The sequence below is a fragment of the Salarias fasciatus genome, chromosome 18 (assembly GCF_902148845.1).
Source record: "Salarias fasciatus chromosome 18, fSalaFa1.1, whole genome shotgun sequence".
Lineage (NCBI taxonomy): Eukaryota > Metazoa > Chordata > Actinopteri > Blenniiformes > Blenniidae > Salarias > Salarias fasciatus.
In genome coordinates, this window is record NC_043762.1 from 2,873,872 (window position 1) to 2,886,426 (window position 12,555).

The 12,555-nt window shown below is 48.7% G+C and overlaps 2 protein-coding genes across 2 annotated transcripts in view; both read left to right on the forward strand.

The window, feature by feature from the left end:
* Positions 1-1,876: 1,876 nt before the first annotated feature.
* Positions 1,877-12,555, forward strand: part of LOC115405392 (homeodomain-interacting protein kinase 1-like) — a 42,232-nt gene continuing 31,553 nt past the window's right edge. The window contains exons 1-8 of the mRNA XM_030114956.1: positions 1,877-1,892; positions 2,358-2,530; positions 2,647-2,838; positions 2,943-3,124; positions 3,230-3,353; positions 3,688-3,780; positions 3,927-4,096; positions 4,182-4,263. Of these exons, the coding sequence (XP_029970816.1) occupies positions 1,877-1,892; positions 2,358-2,530; positions 2,647-2,838; positions 2,943-3,124; positions 3,230-3,353; positions 3,688-3,780; positions 3,927-4,096; positions 4,182-4,263 (1,032 nt within the window). The remainder of the gene's footprint in view (positions 1,893-2,357; positions 2,531-2,646; positions 2,839-2,942; positions 3,125-3,229; positions 3,354-3,687; positions 3,781-3,926; positions 4,097-4,181; positions 4,264-12,555) is intronic.
* lingo3b (leucine rich repeat and Ig domain containing 3b) overlaps positions 8,858-12,555 on the forward strand; it is a 37,961-nt gene continuing 34,263 nt past the window's right edge. The window contains exon 1 of the mRNA XM_030114155.1: positions 8,858-8,985. The gene's annotated coding sequence lies outside the window, so the exon portion shown is untranslated. The remainder of the gene's footprint in view (positions 8,986-12,555) is intronic.

The following is a 12,555-nucleotide window of genomic DNA, read 5'->3' on the forward strand; positions in this document are numbered from 1 at the left end:
GTTCTTTTTCTATGAAATAGGCCATATTACATCCCTATGATCACAAAATCATTGTATCTTAATTTGCGCAATTTTTCCATTATCTGCTCCACTATACTGAGAGGGATTACTTTAGAAAATCAGAATATACCAGAATTACAACAGACATACACGGTGAATACATACATTTTCACACTTAACAGCACAAACAGCAACATCTACATAGTTCCATAAACAATACATATCACAGATATGTAAAGGATAGACACCGCATCTACTGCTACCTTGGAGTCTCTACTGTTATATGAATAAAACAGCCTGTGATGCTGTGGATTTTACCACCTGCTGCTGGAGTCATGGCTGCTCCAGGGAGAGAAACTCTTTCTCTGGATGGAAACTTAGGCATCATTTTGTATTAAAGTCAGATGAGGCCCAGAACAGATGGAAATTCTGCCTCCCAGCTGTGAAAATGCTCTCAACATCCAGGAACTCATCATCAAGCCTGAAGAAACATCTACAGGTATGAAACACACCTGAACTCACAGTGAAGCTAAAGTGTTATTAGCCTGCTAACCTGTCAGGAACCTGCTAACCTCTCAGTAACCTGCTAACCTGTCAGGAACCTGCTAACCTGTCAGTAACCAGCTAACCTGTCAGGAACCTGCTAACCTGTCAGGAACCTGCTAACCTGTCAGTAACCAGCTAACCTGTCAGGAACCTGCTAACCTGTCAGTAACCTGCTAACCTCTCAGGAACCTGCTAACCTGTCAGTAACCTGCTAACCTGTCAGGAACCTGCTAACCTGTCAGGAACCTGCTAACCTGTCAGGAACCTGCTAACCTGTCACAGAACCACAGCCTCACCAGGCTGAACTCAGAAGAATCTGATGGAGACAACAATATCTTCAGCCTGGATGGAGGATTTACTGGAGACTGCATGTTTCCTTCTGTGACTGAGGAATGAATCAACTCTGAACTCTTGAAAAAGCATGGCCGACCTGAACACAAACCCTGCTCCTCCCTGCAGCAGTACAGCCACACAGCAGACTGAGGACAGAGTAGAAATGTGTGTTAACACTGTCAGCCCGGCTCCTGCTGCTGCTGCTGGACTGCAGAGCTAGAGGAACACAGTCTGAACTGATGGAGCTGATCCTGGGTCAGAAAGAAATAAAGTCAGGTTCTCAGTAGGTTTAGAGGTTAAAGGTCATGTTTGTATGAATTGGGGCTGAACACAGAGTTCAGCAGAGCTCATCACACTCAGAGCATTTCGTGTTTGCTGTGTGTAGAGTCGCCAATGCGCCGTGAGGATGACACATTGTATTTGTCTGTCTTTATTTTTTATGTTTGCTGGTGAAGTAATCTAAAAGTAACTAAGCGTAGTCTGATACTTTAGTTTTTAATAGAATTAATATGAGTAAGTTACTGATTACATTTTTTTGACAAGTAACTTGTGATTGTACCAGATTACTCTCTTAAAGTAACCCTCCCAACCCTGAGTCTGTCTCATAGTTTTCATGGAAAAACATTTAAAGCAAATGTGGATGTGCAGAATATTAAAGGATAAACTGTTTTTGGTGTAATTTGATTGACTTTGTTTGGATTTAGGAAAACAAGAATGTGGCTAAGTGCGTGGCTGTTAGCATGCGGCTGCTGCTGCTGGTCATGTGACGGTTGCTAGGCGTCCAGTAATGATGTCACAGCCTTTGATCTGTGACATCATCAAGGCAGGCTTCTCTTCACGGTTCCTCTCTGCTTTTCGCTCCACTTTCCGACTCACCTTTGAGCGAGAGACCCGGGTTTTCCAGAGCAGAGCGACGTATCGAGCAGAGATTCACACAGAGCCAACAACTCCAGCGTTCACCTGTTTCCCAACAGTAACGAGGGCATTGAGAGACAGCATGAAGAGAGGTCCAGGTGAGAACCAGTCAGAATGAGGACTGATCTGAGTCTACTGGAGAAAAATCACACTTCACACATTTAAATCCACTTTAAAACGCATAGCAAACTGAAGGAGACGCTACAGGAAGTACCAGTCTCTAAAACCTGCTCCTAACGGGTCTAAATGAGTGAAAAAACAGGCTGAAACACTTCCTACTGCACTTTATTCATCAAAATACTTCAGAGCTACATCCTACATCACAGGACAAAGCTGAAAATACTCATTCCTGATGAATGTCGTGTGTCAAACACTTAAACAGCAGAGCAGGAATGTTTCTTCAGCGTTAGCTTCATCTGTCTCACGTCTCGCAGCTCAAATCCATCCTGATGTGCACATCAGCTGGAGTCCATGCTGTTGGATGTTAGATGATCCATGTTTCGTGTTGGACGGACTGTTCCTGACACACTGACTGAACACACGTTCTCTCTGCTTCCCTACAGGCCTACATCTGAAAGGAGAGCTTCTCTTCGGCCCGAACTCCTCCATGTACGCAGTGGTGGACGTGATCGGCGAGGGCAGCTTTGGCAAAGTGTCCAAATGCCTGAGGCTTGAAGACAAGCGGGTCGTGGCGGTCAAAGTGCTCAAACGGGCCAATGAGGATACCAAGAAGGAGGTAGGTGTTTGGACCAGTGGAGATATTTCCATGCTCACACTGATTCTTCCACAGCAGGAATGTGAACATTAGTTGTTATTGCTGGACTCAGAGACGTCTTCCTCTTTTCTCCACAGCTGCGTGCCTTAAAGGCCGTCTCTGTTCTGGATCCCGACCGGGCCAACATCATCCGGTTCTTTGAGCACTTTGAGGATATGGGGCGCACATGTCTGGCCTTCGAGATGCTGGACATGGACCTGCACAGCCTCTTGGAGAGACGGCAGTGTGTTCCGCTGTCATCTCACGAAATCCGCCCGATCGCGAAACAGGTGCGTAATCTGTTGTTCTGCACATTTCCCAATGCTCAGGAGAGAGAGAGCGTCCTCGTCCTCACAGCGTCACTGACCTGACCTGTCATTCTTTGTCTCTGCAGCTTCTGGTGGCTCTGGACGCCCTGAAAGGTCTGAGGGTCCTGCACACCGACATCAAGCTAGATAACATCATGCTGGTGGACGCAGTGAACCAGCCTTTCAGGGTCAAGCTCATCGACTTCGGGCTGGCTGTACCAACATCTGCAGTCCGGCCCGGAGCTGTTCTCCAGCCCAGAGGGTACAGGTGGGTTTCCCTGCACAGACCCGAGTCTTCTTCTAAAGCTGAATGTTGACTCCTCGCAGTGATCCAGAACGTTTCTCACATGTCGTTGCTGTCTTCCCTCCTCAGAGCCCCAGAGGTCTACCTCGGCCTGCCCGTCACCGAGGCCATCGACATGTGGGGGCTGGGCTGTGTGCTGGTGGCCCTGTACCTGGCGGAACACCTGTTTCCCATCACCTGTGACTACCTGATGGTAGGTCTGCTTCCTCCAGCATGTCTCCACAACCACGTGCAAACCTTGTAAAGACTCTCAGCTGATGTGTGTGTGTGTGTGTGTGTGTGTGTGTGTGTGTGTGTGTGTGTGTGTGTGGTTTGTGTTTGCAGATGAAGTGCATGGTGAAACTCCTGGGCCAGCCACGGGACCAGGACCTCCGGGATGGTCTGTCCTCCCGGTATTTCTTTATAAAGGAGGCTGGTGACGAGTCACGGTGGAGGCTGAGGGTAAAGACATCTGCACTTTTTGACTGAAGCCGATTTGATCATTTTCCGTCAAGACTTCTAAAACTGTTGTGACTCTGTTTCTTCAGACTGAGAGAGAGTTCATGGAGGTGACTCACGTCATTCCTAGACGTTGGCCTGGCTTCTTCAACGTCCTGGACTGCTTGGAGGATCTGATTGATGTAAGTCCTCTCTGCTGTGCTGTTGGAGTCAGTCAGTGGTTTAACAGTTTACATCACTTTTCCCGTGTTTCCAGTCAAAGATTTAAATAATCAGACTTGTGCAGAAAGAAGGAAATCCGCTGATCTGACTCTGTTTCCAAACCCAGATCCAACCAAACCAAGAGGCTGCTGAGCTGAGGGACAGCAGGGCCTTTTTTGACCTCCTCAAAGGGATGCTCCAGGTGGACAGGGAGCTCAGAGTCACCCCGGCTGAGGCTCTGCAGCACCCCTACATCACCATGAGCCACCTGAGCGGGGATCCCAGCAGCACCCAGTAGTAAGTAGCTGTTTGTTTGTTCACGTATGAAGCTCCGCTGCCGTGTTGTTTCTGAGAGAATCACTAACTGTCCTTCTTCCTGCAGCCTGATCACCTGCCAGAGAGCAATGGCCGTCTGTCCAGCGGAGGACACGCTGGACGGAGAGACAACAGCTGAGGTTCCTGAGGTGTGTCTGGACCCTGAAGGCTCAGCAGACCAGAAGGCGTCTCCGACCCCTGATAGCTCTGCAGACCCTGAAGGCTCTGCAGACCAGAAAGCATGCCCAACCCCCCATAGCTCTGCAGACCCTGAAGGCTCTGCAGACCAGAAAGCGTCTCCAACCCCTGATAGCTCTGCAGACCCTGAAGACCCTGCAGACCAGAAGACGTGTCCGACCCTCGACAGCTCTGCAGAGCCAGAAGGTTGTGGGGCCCACCAAAGCCCTGTGGCCGCTGAAGAGTGTCCGGCCCCTCAGAGCCCTGCGGCCAGTCCTGGACGCTTCACTAAAGTTCTGAAGAGGATCCGCAAAACATTCAGACAGATCAGATCCAGCTTCAGCTGCTGCCTCCACCCCCCAGCAGAGGACTGAAGCCTGGAGGAACTTCACCAGGCTGCACTCTGCCTCCGCCTGAGAGACCACAATCTGCACTGGAAACCCACCGCTTCTCACAACACAACCGCTACAACCCCAACGACACGCTGCAGCGAAGCCATCCTGCTGAAGAGAGGAAGTAGAGGCTGCTCGACATCCGCCTGAGGACCTGCAGGCAGCGCAGAGGGCAGCACAGAGGGCAGAGGGCAGAGGGCAGCGCAGAGGGCAGCACAGAGGGCAGAGGGCAGAGGGCAGAGGGCAGAGGGCAGAGGGCAGGCCGGCTGTGTGTGCGCTCGCTGCCTCCATCCTTTGCTGCTACGCCATGAACGCTGCCTCAGCTCCAGCCCAGCAGAGAGCGGCACAGGATGCAGACTGCAGGAGAAACCTGCTGGATGAAGCCTGAGGCTGGGGGAGAACGGCTGCACATGTGAAAACAGGAACAGACTTTATGTGTGTATCCACACACACACGTATACACACCGGAGCTGATCTACTGAGGATTAATACGAAACGTATAAAAAAAGATCTTGAATAAACAGACTGACCTTCATGAATGTGGAACATGTGAACTGAGTTTCAGACCATCAGGAGGAAAACATTCAACACAGTGAGATTTACAGGATCAGGGCAGACCACATGGTTTTAAAAAGCGGCTCAGCTGGCAGTGGTGAGAAGCTTTTCCTCACCTGAATCTCTTCAGTAGCTCTTTTCACCACAGCATGACGGTTTTCACTCATCTTCTTCATATTGCTGTCAGCCAAATGTCAGGTTCATCAATGGTCATACGCCAACATTTATTTAATATGTATTACAGTTGACCCAGTTCTAGACAAAAAGTTACATTTTTCTATAACTAGAATCCTGATTTAATTGATCTGTGAGAAACAGGAACCAGATTTCTCTCAGTTCCTTGAAAACACTTCATATAATGTGTCATGAAAAGGCTGAAGACAGACAGTAAAGATGTAAATGCACTCAGATATGGTTATTAAACGCCTGCACACACGTGTTGGACTGCATGAACAAGCTGAGTCACAGCTTCAGGGAATCTTCTGCAGCCAGCTGACCCTCGACCGTCAGTGCGAGCTACAAGCAGTCATGTGATGAAGACAGCCAGTTTATTTTTTTTAAATACAAGAGCTTCACAAATCCAAGAAAAACGTCAAATTAAAGTTCGCAGCTCAGCAAGAAGAGAAACGATCAATGAAGTTCACAAATGAACATTTGTTTGTTTCTTCCCTGTGAGCTCTTTTCAGTGAAGCAGCAGAAAAACACCAGCTGCTCCTCCGGTCCTCCACCAAACGGACCAGCGTCGGATCAGGAACTCTCTCTGCCTGTCCTGTCCTGAACTCAGACGGCCTCCAGGGAACCAGTCCTCAGCAGCCGGCAGAGGAACAGGAAGCTGAATGTGAGGACGGTTCATCCTGGAATCCAGGGTGAGACGCTGAGAGGTGAAATGCACACCAGGCCTCTGGCACTGTCCACAACACTGTCACTTTGCCTTCCTGATGCTTCCTCTGATCAGCAGAGCTGTGATCAGTCGCCACTGTGGCTCCTTCAGACTGACGGCAGTTTCTGCTCACAGATTCACGTCCGCCAAATCTTACACTTATTTTATCTACATTATCTGAATTTATCTACATTCACAATTATTCTGTGTTTTTATCAGAAAGAAGCACACTTGTTGTTTCTTTATAGGTAAAAATAATAATAACAAATAAAACTGTGTGAATACAAACTGCTGAAGAAGAATTTTTCTCAACTTAAGTTTAGATTAAATGTGTGTTTCCTGTTTGTGTGTCGGACCGGGGCTCAGTGTGTGTGTTTCAGCTGGAGGTTCAGTGTCTTGCTCAATAACACTCCAGCATGTGGAGATGGGCACTCAAACCAACAACCTTCTGGCTGTGAGACAACCACTGCCAACCATGCCACAGTTGCTCTACATGTGTTTCTCTGTGTTTTCCTTGTGTTTCTGTGTTTTCTGCGTGTGTGTGTGTGTGTGTGTGTGTGTGTGTGCTGCTCAGATTGCCTCGGAGGCTGCAGTCGGAGGTGTTTGCTGAACCTCCACCAGGCACCGTGACTTTCTGGACCTCCGGCCTCGGGGTCAGAGGTCACACTTCTCTTCTCTGCAACGAGCTGCCAGCTGACCTCAGTCCAGTGAGTTTCTATCTGTGTGTGTGTGTGTGTGTGTGTGTGTGTGTGTGTGTGTGTGTGTGTGTGTGTGTGCTTCCACCTCGGCTGGCCATGATCTGATCCACTCCGACAAGGCAACAGGAACGAACAATAAAAATGTCTATTTTTCTTTTCTCTCTCTTCAGACTCCGGGACAGATGGGGGAGGGGAGGACACAGGAAACCTGCTGGATGTATGGAAGGATGAATGGATGAATGAACAATCAAATGGAGGAATGAATAGAGGATGAATGGATGATAAATGGATGGATGGATGGATGGATGAATGAATGGATGAATGAATGGAGGGACAGATGGATGATAAATGGATCAATAAATGGATGGATGGAGAGATGAATGCATGAATGTCATTTCCAAGACTTGGTTCATCACATGAATCCCTCCCTCTTTCCCTCTTGGTGTTGACACTGCAGGTTCGACCCTGGTGTTTTTTCTACTTGCAGAAAAGATTCAATCAAACTGATTCTAACTTTAACGTAGAATGGATCTTTTTTTTTCTTGGTTTTATTCCTGATCTGATTAACACTGCATTAAAATAAAGTATGATAGTCCATGTTATGAATCAGGAATTCTCTTACACTTAACTCAGGAACAATTAAAGGATTAAAGTACATTCATCATGTTTGATTCTGGACATTATTGGAGGAAAAACAACTCTTCTGCAATGTGCATGAATGTAAATGTCAAGGTGAACATTTAATGCAGTATCATCTGCGTACGAGGAGAAGGTCTCCTCTCTCAGACCCTGAGTGGAGCTTTACTGCTTCATATGCAAAAAAAAAAAAAAAAAAATGCTGGAAAAATGCTGACATTTCTAACCTGTGTCTTAGAAACAAGGACTTGATGCTGAGTGAGCGTTTTAAAAGCAGTTGAAGAGAACCGGAGGTCAGATCAGAAGGGGGGCAAACAGAAAACTACACAACACCAGTGTTTTATTAAAAATACGATCAATAATGTGGTGCAGACTGACTGTTTGAGTCTGAACAGATGAGCTGTCATTCCTTCTCTTTAAGTCATTTCATCTGTTGTTTGCCGTCCGCTCACGGAGCCTTCTCATTGGCTGTCTGTGGTGAACAGGTTCTATCCTCCCTCAGATGTTGGTCACTCTGATCATGACGCTCCTCTTCTCTCAGATCAGACTTTAAAGAAATGAGCATTATAGTGTCTGTATATCGTTTGTCAAGGCTGGAGAAAACAACAGACGGTATAAAGGAGGTGAAACTGGTCCAGATGTCGTCAGAAAATTAAAATCTGATTCAGGACGTTTCATTGAAGGAGCTGATCTCTCAGATACAACATGTTGACATGATTCTCGGTGCTGCGGTGAACCCTCAGGACTTCACCTGGGATTCGAGCTGTTTTCATGACTCCTGATGTTGATCATCCTCTCGGTGTGTTCACACGCCTCGTGCTGTTGGCGTTTTCTCCTCGTGTGTCGTTCCTGTCCGCCGATCCTCGTCCGCCTGGCTGTGCGGAGAGACCGGCTCTCCTCCGCCATACGCTCAGCCGGAGCAGAGAGACGGTGGCTGAGGAAGGGAGGGAAAGGAGGGGGCTGGAGGGAGATAAAGAGAGAGAGAGCGAGCGAGAGAGAGAGAGAGAGAGAGAGATGAAAGGCATGCTAAGCAAGAGCGAGGCGCTCATACTGAAGGAGGCAGCCGCCACAGCAACAGCACGCTCCTTCCCATCCTCCCTCTCTGCTCCCATAATCCCACATCCACGCCGGGGGAGATGGAGGGCGCCGTGACCCGCTGACGAGCTCCGACTGGAGGGGAGCGCGTCTGGTGTGAGCCCCCCTCTGCAGGAGGACTGGCTTTCTGCTGGATTTTCCTCTTTTTTGGTAGAGACAATACGGAGTGAAGGATCTGTGTGGGAGCTGGACGCAGCGAGTCGGGGAGCGAGGAGGGGATGAGGGCTCAGCCACACTGAGGGGGGGTCTGGACGGGGTCTGGACGGGGTCTGGACGGGGTCTGGACGGGGTCTGAGGGGGATCGGAGGGTCGGACGGATCACACGTGTGCGGCGACGTCTTCCAACTTGAAGGCCAAGAGGTGGAGAGCGAGAGCGGCTTGACATACGCACACAGCTGGACAGATGAGGGGGCATCAGGGAGCACGCTCCTGTCCTGGGTACGAGCACGCACACACACACACACACACACACACACACACACACACACACACACGCAGACATGCACGTACAGCTGCACCTGAACGCTCTGTGGTTTTTCCTACCGACACTCTTGAAATGCAACAGTGCGTGTTTGCTGAGCGTTGACGGCGACCGTCCCTGACAGGCTCCCACTCGCCCTGGCAGCCCGGCAGCCCAGGAGCTCCACATGCATGTGCGTGAGCCGGTGCTTCCTTTGCGCCTACTCCCTCTCAGTCCGTGAAGGTTTTTCAGTGGAGGAGGCGGTGACGGCTCCGCGAGCGGCGTTGCGTGCGCAGATGCCCCCCGCGGTGCCATGTTGTCATGTTGCAGGCTGGCAGACTCCACATTCCTCCTCGCATCGAGTTGGTCTCTCCCGTCGTAAAGTGCGCGGCGGTCTGAGCCGGGTTTAGCTCCGGACGCCGTGTGTGTAACCTGACATGCGTGGCCATGTGCCGTGTCACGTTGAGCCGGAGTAAATCTGGAGCGGGCGCCAGGTGTTGCAGCCTGCGGCCCCGGCTCTCCTCCTCCTCCACCTTCACTCATTTCCTCCTTCCAATTACAGACCGTCACCTCTGATTGTATCTTCAGCTTCTTTCATTTGCCCAGCAGTTATCTGGTCCTGGATCTGGTCCTGGATCTGGCCCGGTGGGCAGCGCGGCTGTGGCGGTGGAGCAGCTCACGGTCTTTTCCTGAAGCTCAGACCCCGGCGGCGGCTGCCTTCACAGATGGAGGGCAGATATGAGAATATGAGCTACCTGAGAGGACGGCGCCTCCTCAGGCCTCTAATCATGCAGCGTTCTCATTATTTCCTGCTGCTCATTAACTTGTTTGGGTTTCTAACTTTATCTCTGCTCACCGTCTTGTCTGCTGGAAGCAGAACAGGAACAAAGCTCTCCCAGACAGAGGGAGCTTCCTGTTGGTGTGTGAGAGACCTGAACCCTCCCTGAAACGCCAGCCTTCTCCTCTCACCTTCTAACCGGGCCTCCACCAGGCAGGTAGTGCTGGGGAGAAAGACACGATGGTAGAACGTTACATTAAATCAGACTGAAGTGATGGAGGACGGCGACGAGCCGCTGGGACTGAATCTGATGGAAAACTGATGGTTGACAGCCGCTGTGAGAAAGAAGGTGAAGCAGACAGGACGCCACACCAGGCTCTTCTGTTATCCCCTGGAAATAATCCTGCTGACTAACATGAAACATGCTTTTATTTCAGTATGGTCATGATGAAGTTAGATTGAACAGGACAGAACAGGGAGACTGTTCAGCATCCTGGAAATCAGTGCACAAAGACACAGTTCAAGCAAAAAAAACAAAAAAACAAAAAAAACAATATATTCATGATGAATTGACTTTTTCACTTTAACCTTAATCACTACAGTGTCTGATATAATGATCATGGTTCAAAATAAACCTGCGAAAGCGTCAACAGCATTTCAAATCACATTTCTTAAAATGGACCGAGTCACTGGAAACAGATTAAATTCAGTCAGTGTGAGAAATAAGATTCACCACGACGTTTCCTGACAGCTCCAATAATATATGCTTCAGAAAAACAATATAATGTCACATTTTCATGGCCTGAAACGAAGATGTGTGTTACAGGTGTTGTTGACAAAGTGAAACCGGCAAATAAATGTGATGAAGAGTAAAAAATCTGATTGAAACAGAGCAAATGAAACTCTTGAAACTATGGTTTGAGTGTGTGGTGAATAATGTAAAGTCACTCTACTGCGGTACCAGATTACTGAGTTATTACTGACATAGACTTGATGTATTTGAATTACTTTAGTAACTGATGAACGCACAGAAAGAGCTGCTGAACCAGCTGTTAGCATTAGCATTAGCGTTAGCTTTAGCTGAAGTTCTGTTAATATTTCACTGAACTAAATGCAATGAAAGAAAACTGGCTGAAGTAAATTGTTCAAGATGTTGGATCATAGACTCTTTCAGCTGCTGTTATTTGAAGTCAGCTGTTTTGAAGGATTTTCAGCTCACCAACATGAACCAACCCGAGCCTCCGAAGCCAAGACCCGGATCTGGTTTCAGAGATGTGATTTATTCCCCTGAGATGAAGCAGCTCCAGGTTCTGGAGGATTCCCAGCATGCCGCTGAGCCTTCAGGTGCTTCGTGTGTTTGCGGTGAGCTGAGCAGCAGCAGAGGGACAGGATGGAGGAGAGCCTGCTGGAACGCCAGTTTCACTGATCAGATCACATGTAGGGAGCCCGAAAGACAAGCGTGAGCAGAGTTCGAGTGTTTTCACCACAACACGTCCAGCTTCTGTCCAACGAGCTGGGAAACTCCCCCCCTCTGCTGTCAGGCTTCTAAACTCACAACACACCCATTTTAAATGACTTTGAAATGACCTTCAACTGATTTTCACAGTATTTTTTTCTTTTCTTGCTGGATTTTTTTTTAAATTTATTTCTTATCGTATGTGATTTCATCTTCTTCTCGCTCTGTCCCATGTGTGAAATGTAAATTGTTTCCTGAATAGATGGATTGCTTGATGGATTGATTGGATTATAGATTATTTTTGCATTGGTGAGCGTAAGGCTGTGAAGAGTCGCCCCCTGTGGGACAGTTTAGAGAACTGCTCAGAGGCTCTGTGGCGTAAACACCATGCTTTGGACTGCGGCGCAGCAGGAAACTGTAGATGTGACCGTCTTCAGTGAGCGCCGTGTTTGATTCCACTGCTCAGCTTCAGTATTTTCAACTCTCTAACTTTCTGATGAAACTATGGAAAACAACGTGGACGTCCATGACTGAGGGTCTGCAGAGACGCGGAGCCTTCAGCCTGGTTCCCACTGCCAGTCAGCAGACGGCAGGGTTCTAGCTCCTAATGGAACCCTTACCCATGAGCTAGGGAGCACGGCAGAGGGCAATGGCAACGGTTGAGTACAGTTTATTTGGTACAATCCACAAATTTTATTGGTGGGAACATGAAAACCTGCACAAAACATGAAAACCTTACCATACCAGACTGTACTGTACTGTACCAAACCATACCAAACCGTACCAAACCATACCAGACTGTACCAGACTGTACTGTACTGTACCGTACTGTACTGTACCGTAGAGGCACACACTGTGCAGTGGACACAAGACTATAGCGGTGTGGGCAGAGGAGTCCGTCCAGCGTTATCTGGATGACTCTTGACTTTACGCCGGTCCATTGAGGTGGAAATCCCATCGATCAGAAGTGATTGATCCAGAGAAGTGTTAACAGTCTGTATCTGATCGTCTGAAATGTTTGTTCATACCGGGTGTGTGAACCGACAGTTCTGTGACAGCCTGCTTGGTTCTGCGACACCACTGGTCTTCACATACTTCCTGTCTGCTGTATCGTCTCTAAAATACCATTGAATTAGTCCAACGTGTTTTGATCAGTCCCCATTTCAGCTGCTCCGTCTCTAACAGTAACATCCTCAGTGGAGGGAGACGTTCAGGAGACTGAAGGTCGAAGCTTCAGGAGAGCAGCCTGAGCAGAGGAGGCTTCAGTGGGCCGCAAGGAGGGAAGGGGGGTCATCTGTGTGTGTGTGTGTGTGT